The sequence below is a fragment of the Bos indicus x Bos taurus genome, chromosome 11 (genome assembly GCF_003369695.1).
Source record: "Bos indicus x Bos taurus breed Angus x Brahman F1 hybrid chromosome 11, Bos_hybrid_MaternalHap_v2.0, whole genome shotgun sequence".
NCBI lineage: Eukaryota > Metazoa > Chordata > Mammalia > Artiodactyla > Bovidae > Bos > Bos indicus x Bos taurus.
In genome coordinates this window covers 72,153,669-72,161,905 of record NC_040086.1, presented here as the reverse complement: position 1 = coordinate 72,161,905, position 8,237 = coordinate 72,153,669, and the positions used below count along the sequence as shown (strand labels likewise).

The following is an 8,237-nucleotide window of genomic DNA, read 5'->3' as shown; positions in this document are numbered from 1 at the left end:
TGTGAGTGATCCACCCAAGGCAGAGCGGCAGAGGGTGAGGGGCAGCATTCCAAGTCCCACTTGACTTCCTGGGCTTTCATCACCTCCATCACTTGCTCAGTGTTTGACATTGCACAAGTTATTTCACTTCTGAATACCTCAGTGTTCCCTTCTTAAAGTGATGATGTAAGAGTCTTTTTTTCTTAAAAGGTTGATCTTGATCTAAGAAATAAGATAATACGTGTGAAGGACTTACCACAGTGCTTGGCCTGCACTGATCTAGAACAGTGAACCCTTAGGAAGCTAACAGGGTGTGGCTGTGCATAGAATGGGGTACCAATCAAACAGGGAGACGTGGGCTTTGGGTTCAGTGGGGTTGAAATCCTTTGGGCAACACCCAAAGGATGGGTAGCTTTTCCCCTGGCAGAGCTGGAGGGGGGTATTCCAGGGGACAAAGAGGTAAGAGTTACAGTACTGAGTTGGAAAGAGGAGGCAAGCTTGGGGTAGGGGGCAGAGGACCTGTGGCCAGAAGGTCATGCTCACAGGCAAAGGCGAGGGAAAGTCCTTTCAGGGATGTACACAGCCAGGCTTCTGGCACTGGGAAGGGAGTTCAGGGCCCTTGCATGGACTTGAGCCCCAAAGCTGAAGCTGCAGGTCTATCCCAGGACCACCGGCGGCGTCAGGCAGGGCTCGGGAAGGGTGCTCCTTTCCCACTGTCCTCCTGTCTTGTTCGGCAGGGGCCTCCTCCCAGGGCTTGGCCACTCCCCGCGCCCAGCACCCCCACCCCTCAGCCGGTTGGGAGGCAGTCAGGAGGCTTTTTGCGGGGGCTGTGCCGGGTGGGCGGTTTTCCCAGAGCGAGGAACCGAGCAGGACTGAGTTGGCGCCAGCTCCCTCAGATATAGACGTTGCTGGCTGGATGACCAGCCTGCCCTGCTAGCGAGAGCCCAAGGGCTCCCTTGGGCACTGTATCCCGGAGCTGGAGGCTGCACCACCACACCTCAGAGGTGTGGCATGTCACAGAGGGAGGCCAGAGGGGCACGGGCCATGCCAGGACTGGGGCAGAGCCCGGCCAAGGCCACACCGAGGTTGTTAGCAGGCACTGAGAGGAAGAGGAGCCGCCTGAGCAGGAGAGGGCAGGACCTGTGGGAAGAGTCCAGCTGGAGCAACCAAAGATGGAGCCGAACAGCCCCGAACCCTCGAGGAGCCAGGGCCAGGAGCCTGGCTCGGGGTCGGGTAAGAAAGTCGGGGCCTAAAGAGGGAGCTGGGGGAGGCAGGCATGGGAGGTGCTGCAATGTCATCTCTGATGGCAGAGTCTCATTCATGGTTAATATCCTGCCCAAGAGAGGGGCCACTGGTCAACTTCTGCTCCAGGGCTCCATGCTTGGGTAGTTGGGACAAGTCAGAACAGCCTTCACCACAGTGCGGCTCAGAGAGCTGGCCCAGCTGACTTCTCTTGAGGAAACTGAGACCCAGAAGAGTGAGGTGCTTCCCAAGGTCCCAGAGCAGCCATCAGCAGCAGGGCCAGCGGGCTTTGCTGTCCTTTCCTCTTAACCACAGCCGTGTCCTCATCTCAGGACCTGGCTGGGCCGAGGGTCAGCCCTACAGAGCAGGGCAGGGCTGTGTGCTTGCTGTGGACCCAGGGCATCCTGATAAGCAGGATTCAGAGTTAGGTGTCAATGGAGCAAGAGCCAAGGGAGGCCCAGTGGAGAATGGGAGAGGCCAGGACTCACAGTTCTGAGCCCAGGTAAGGTCTTCTCTCCATTTCCTCCACTGTAAAGTGGGGCTGGGTCGAGAACAGACAAAGAGGGGACGAGGCCCTTGAGTCTCTGCCTATTGGCTTGCTACTACTCTGGCAGGAGACCTTGCCCCAGGATACACTTAGCACCCGGGGCGATGGGGGTCCGGTCAGACCCACTCACGGGGGTCCTCTGTGCAGAGCGAGGCCAGTCCTGAGAACGCTGCGCGGGAGCGGAGCCGGGTGAGGACGCTGCGCCAGGCCTTCCTGGCCCTGCAGGCCACCCTGCCGGCCGTGCCACCTGACACCAAGTTGTCCAAGTTGGACGTGCTGGTGCTGGCCACCAGCTACATAGCCCACCTCACCCGCACGCTTGGACAAGAGATGCCCGGCCCCTCCTGGCCGCCTTTCCTGCGTGGACTCCGCTATTTGCACCCTCTCAAGGTAGGTCGCAGGCCCAGGGCCTTGGGGAAGGGGGTTTGGGATGGGGAACCCTGGACTCAGCCCCCATCCCTTGGGCAGAGCTGACATTGGGACCAGCTGCTTCCTGCTCTCTCAGAGGGAAAGAAGCTGAGGCAGGCTCTTGGGACTGGGCTGACCCTGTGTTTCTCATGGGATGCAGTGGGGATGATGATTAGAAATGACTTCATGAGAATGTGGTTCCTCCAAGGGGAGGGAAATTCTTAAGAGGCCCCAAGACTCTGGGGCACTTAGTGGTCGAGGAGCGAAGTGGGCAGTTTCCAGGGCTGGGGTCTGGGGAAGAAAACCACACTTTAGGGAGATTCCTAGATTCCAGGGCCTTCATGCCACCATACAGGGCCTTGGTGGCCTCTGGACTTCTGTCTCAGGAGGGGTTGGCCTAAGAAAACATCACTTTGGAAGCCACCCAGCCGGGTAGGGGACCAGCAGGGGCTGAGAAATCAGGGACGAGGGCATACTGCATCCAGAACTTACCAGGCTGCCACCTACCTTTCCCGAACTTCTATTTTATTATACGTAAAAAGGAAGATAATGTGAGTCTGACTTCGCTTCCAGGGAATGAAATGAGATCATGAAGGAAAAGTATGATTAATAATAATCATCATTGCAATAACAGTTAACATTGTGTTAACATTATGTTAAGTTATTCCAGGAGCTGGACTAAGGGCTTTAGAGCATTTTCATCTTTTAATCCACACAGGAACCATATGAAGGTTTGTTTGTTTGTTTTTAATTGAGAATTACTTTACAGACAAGGAAAACAAAGCTTAGGGAGGTTAAGTATCTGAATGCTGTTTAAACCCTAGAGTGTCTGACTTTAGACCCTGGGCTCATAGCCACTAGGCAGGCTGCCGGGGTGGAGGTGGGGTGGGGGGTGCAGAGTAAGTTGCCAGTTGCAGAGTGTAACTGTGATAAAGGGTCATCTTTGCTCTCTGAGGATAGCAACTTTATTTTTATGGAGGATACTTGTCACCATCTCTCTCCCTTAAACATCATTAGTTCTGAAATGTCTTGAGACTTAAGATATTTTTTTTTTGATGTAAATACAGCTAAAATGCAAGAATTTGAAACAAAAAGGGGTCACTCTGAAATGCCAGTGGTGGCACCTGGTGCAGAGTCCCTGGGTGGCACTGTCATTCCTTAGCTGAGGGGAGGCCATTGCATGAAGTCAGTGATGGATACATATGTTGAAAAATGAATACACGAGAGCCCGGCTAGGGCTCGAACCCTGGCAGCTTGGTGGGGTGGGGTAGCTACCCAGGATCAGGGGCCCTCAACCACTGGGTTAGAGGGCTGTCAAGAGGAGGGCAGATCTTAGGGCAGAGTCAACCTGGCATTTTCTGGGACTGCCCACGTGCCTGCTGCAAGGACTGACAGGCCTGAGAGGCCTGCTGCTTTTAGAGAGAGTAGGCAGCACTGATGTGTGCGGCCACAGGCACTTGGGCGGGCGCGGGGCGAGAGAAGGAGCCAGGACTGTTCAGTGTCAGGAGGAGCCTCTCCCTGCCCCACTCGGCCGCCCTCCCAACAACCCAGCCCTTGGCAGCTGCCCACCTCCCTCCCCACCACGGTGGGGGTGGTTTCCTCTTGTGGCCATTGCTCTCCTCAGACAGCTCCTCCTGTGCCTCTCAGCCAGGCTCAGGTGGTCAGGAGAAGGCATGAGGCCAGGAGTGGTGGTGAGCCCAGGACCACTGTCACAGTGCAGTCGTGGTGGTGGGAGGGGGTGGTCCCAGGGAGGGAGGCTAGGGAAGGCCTAGTTTTGGGTGCCAAGGGCTACAAGGGGCTTTGCTAGTGAGCTTGACTCTCGTGCCCTCCCTGTGTCTTGCAGAAGTGGCCAATGCGATCTCGTCTCTACGCTGGAGGCCTGGGGTGCTCTGGCCTTGACTCTACCACAGCCTCCAACTCGGGCCAAAGAACAAAGGAGGCAGAGGCTGGGCCCCATGTCTCTGGAGAGCCAGATGCCCTTCTTTCCACCAGGCCACTGTCACCAGCACCCAGTGACAAGTGATCGTCACAGTCACCCCCTTCTCTTGGACTGCGACTCAAGCCTTGGGACCTGGATTCTCTGCCAGGCCTCACCTGTCTTCATTCTGTCTCTCACCCATCGGATCTGATTCAGGCTCAGCTCTGGGTCCCAGCAGAGCAGTGGGCACCTCTGTGATGAGAGTACTCAGGAGGACCAGGAGCAGATAGAGCCTCAGCTTGCCACCCACGGGTGACACCCCAGGGGCTCCCTTGTGGCAGTTACAAGGAAAGGGTTTGATTGAGTTGGAAGTTGAATTCGTGCATTGTCCCTTGCTTTTCTCTCCTGAGGTTCCTCCCACAAAGCCTGGGAGATCGCAAGACAATGGCACAGAGGTAGCACCTGAGGCTGAGGTAGCGCCGAGGCTGGCAGAGGCTGCAGGGGCTGATGGGAAGACCAGGGGCCAGACTGCCTTTTGGCAGCTGTGAGTGTAAACAGAGCTGGGCCAGGGTCATATAGACAGAGGGGACACTGAAGAAGGGAACGTGCTTTGCTATTTGCACTGCAAGATGCTCACCTGACGTCAGAGGCAGGGAGGAATTTAGGAGTCTTGTATCTGCATCACGGTCTCTCCAGCTGCCCCTCATCACTACTTTTTCTCCCTCTCTGGGCCCTGCAGCCTTCCACTCTTTTCTTGATATGAGTTATATTTACAGGTTAAGCCAGAAAGCTTACATTGCTCACATTCCAGGATGCAGAGAAATCTGTACGTGGTCCTAGCTGCCTGGTTTGAAATTTCATCCCAACACCTTAAAGCCTTATGTATGAAGACTCAATTACATCCTTGAAGGACCTTAGAAGGAGAATGTGTATCTTTTCCAGGGGATAATAATGACAATCTGCCATTGTATTAGACACCTAACCTCCAAGATAGGCCCAGGTTCACTAGGTTCCTTCCATGATTTTGGCTGAAGGCCTCACTGGCTCACGAGTTATTTCCACAGTCTGTCTTCGAATGAGCTCTCTCTGGCCAGCTCCTCCCCACAGGCACTGCCCTCCCAGGCTCTCTCCCTGTCCTGCCATGGGGTGCCAGAAATCAGATAGTGCTCTGATGGAATTTATCTCTGGCCCTGTAGAAGTTGTTTGAGGAAAGATCACAGAGTCTATACATACAGAAAGGAACTTTCCAGATTAGGTGTGGCTTCAGATCAGACACCTAAAGCCCAGACAGAGAAGGAACCACCTTTTTGTTAAACTTCAGTGCCTTGGAGTGGAAAGGCAGGGACCAGGCCAACTAGAGTCCCAAAAGGGATGGATAGCCTTAGACAGAAGCCGCTGTTGCCACCATGAGAGCAAATGAGATTCCGACTGGCTGGGAGCATCCAGGAGCCTGAGCCCTGGTGTGCGGAGTGGCTATTCCTCCACAGGGCTGGCTAGAACAGCGGGAGAAAGGGGGCTGAGGGAGTGACTCAGCAGACTGGGGCGGAAGCAGGAAAGGAGACACAGAACGTCCCAGCCGAGGCAGCGTGAGACGTGGGAGAGCAGCTGGACCGGGGCTGGGAGCCATGGGGAGAAGGCCTCGGCCAAGGCCAGACTCGTAAATCTCCCGAGTCTCCGCTGAGGGGCCCGGAGAGCTTGTGCAGAGCCGCTTCGGGCAGCTGGACGGGGCCAGGCAGGGCAGAGACCAGGTGTGGGTGGGCACGAGCACAGCGTTCTTCACAAGACCATAAAAGTCCAGCTTGAATGTTCTGTTTTTAAAGCCAAATAGCAGTATCTTCCTTGTTGAGTTTGAGCATGATCGGAAGAGGAACAGATGAATTTCTTCATGAGCTGGTAGCACACCATCTCTCTGGGAATGAAGCTGGGAAAGCTGGCTTTGAGGGTGTGTTGGGTCCCTGTCCCCCACCATCTGCCATAGCATAGGGCTTCTTCTGCTAACTCAGGGTTTGGAGCTCGCTGCATCCACCCAGTTCACATCCAGCCTTTGCCTTGTAATGTCACATCTTTTGTGGGCAGAAGGATCACATTACCCTGGTAGAAAAGACAAGGAGGGCCAGAGAGGGATGCAGCTGGTGGGAGCTGGGGAGGGCAAGTGCCATCATGACGAGTTGCTAAGTCTGTCTCGGGATCCTTCCAGGCAAAGCTGCTTTCCTTAGTGCTCTAGACAGGCCCTGTGGGCTCCAAAAGCCTTCTCCAGTCAGACAGCACCCAGCACAGCCCAGACCAGGAGGCAAAAGGGTACAAGAGGGCAGGCATTGCCAAGGAAAGGACCAGGGGATGAATGGGAATAACCAGAAGAGATGTCAGCTTGGAAACTTTGACCCATAAATGAACCAGAACCAAGAGTAGGCCCTTTTTCCTCTGTAGCAGAGAAAGAAAAATACCCTCTCACTAGGAGACCCTAGGGGAAAGGGTATGTGGGAAAGAAGCTCCAAAAGGAAACAGGAGCCCAGACGACAAAATGACACTCAGGTGTCCTGGATCAGGAGTGAGAAGGATGCTGGTCCACTGGGGGGTCTTTTACCTCCTGCCCCATCCCCAGGTGCCCACTCACCGTAGGGGTGGGGCATTGATGGCCAGGACGGCTTCCCTGGGGCCTGATGTGTGATATGCCTGTGCTTTCTGAGGGGCAACAAAGTTAGAGGGCAGTGGCTTAGATGAGCTTTGGGAAAAGCAGAGCTGGCCAAGGGATACCTAAATATTAAGGTGGAGACTGCGGATTTCACTGAACTGAGAACTAAGTGATTAGAAACAGAATCTAGTCTTGTCTGAGAAATTCCCTTTCTCTTCCTCTGGACGGAGCCGGGCAAGGATGAGTCAGATGGCCCTGATAGATAAGATGCATGTCCTCTCCCTTGTGTGGCCCAAGCCCTAAACCCAGGGCCCCTGCAACTTTGGTATTCGAGAGCAGAGGTTGGCAATCTATGGCTTGCAAACCAAATGCAGCCCCAGATTTTGTGCTAAGTCACTTCAGTCATGTCTGACTCTTTGTGACCCCATGGACTGTAGCCCGTCAGACTCCTCTGTCCATGGGATTATCCAGGCAAGAATACTGGAGTGGGTTGCCATGCCCTCCTTCAGGGGATCTTCCCAACCCAGGGATTGAACTTGAGTCTCCTGTGTCTCCTGCATTGGCAGGCACCATCTGGGAAGCCCAGATTTTGTAAATAAGTTATTGGAAAACAGATACACCTATTTATTTACATACGATCTATGGCTACTTTCCTGATACAATGGCAGGGTTGAATAGCTGCCACAGACAGAAAAGCCCAAAATATTTAGAGTTCCTGTGAAGGAACTCTAGCCCTCTATAGAAAAAATTTGGTCCTGATCACAGATATGCGAAGTGTTGGTCTAGGAACACTGGGGGTCCCTGAGACCCATTCCATGCTCTAAGTGGCCAAAATTATTTTCATAATACAAGATGGGATTTGCCTTTTTTCACTCCTAGTCTCTCATGAGTATATGGAATTTTCCAGAAGCCAAACAACATGGGATATTGCAACAGCAGATGGAGTGTAGAAGCAGATAGGAGAATCCAGCTCTCAATTACAATAGACATTAAAGATATTTGCAAAAATGTAAAACAATGCCCCTCTTCTCATTAAATATTTTCCAATACAGAACATAATTCTTTTTCATAAAAATGGTATGTATAGTCACATATAGTGGGTTAATTGATGTTATTTTTAAATAAATATTTAAGTCTATTTTAATTTCTAATATGATAAATATCAATAGAAATTACCCACAGCAAAAGCTTCTCAGAGTCCTACGTTTTAAAGAATGTAATGGGATCCTAAGACCAAAAATTCTTAGAATCTCTACTCTAGAATAGATTGGCAATGGTCAAGAAAACTCTCACCTCATCCTCCTGACCCTGTATGTGACAACTCTACCTTCTGCCTGGGGCAGACACAGTGATTCAGTCCTGGCCTTCAAGACAAGGGGCTTGAGGTAATGGGGGGCAGGGTGTGCCTGGCAGAATGTGGACAGAGGGTCCCGAGTCAAGATCACAGTGAGGTCTCCTGGAGGATGAAGGTGGGGCTGATCCCCGGCTGGGTCGGGCCTTCCTCAGGCACA

General features: G+C 53.2%; 1 protein-coding gene across 1 annotated transcript; it reads left to right on the top strand.

Moving 5' to 3' along the window:
- Positions 1 to 707: 707 nt before the first annotated feature.
- On the top strand, positions 708 to 7,864 carry TCF23 (transcription factor 23). Its single transcript, XM_027555842.1, has 3 exons — positions 708 to 1,212; positions 1,916 to 2,158; positions 4,020 to 7,864. Exons 1-3 carry the CDS (start codon positions 991 to 993, stop codon positions 4,197 to 4,199), a joined length of 645 nt encoding a protein of 214 aa, XP_027411643.1. The 5' UTR covers positions 708 to 990; the 3' UTR covers positions 4,200 to 7,864.
- The last annotated feature ends 373 nt before the right edge of the window (positions 7,865 to 8,237 follow it).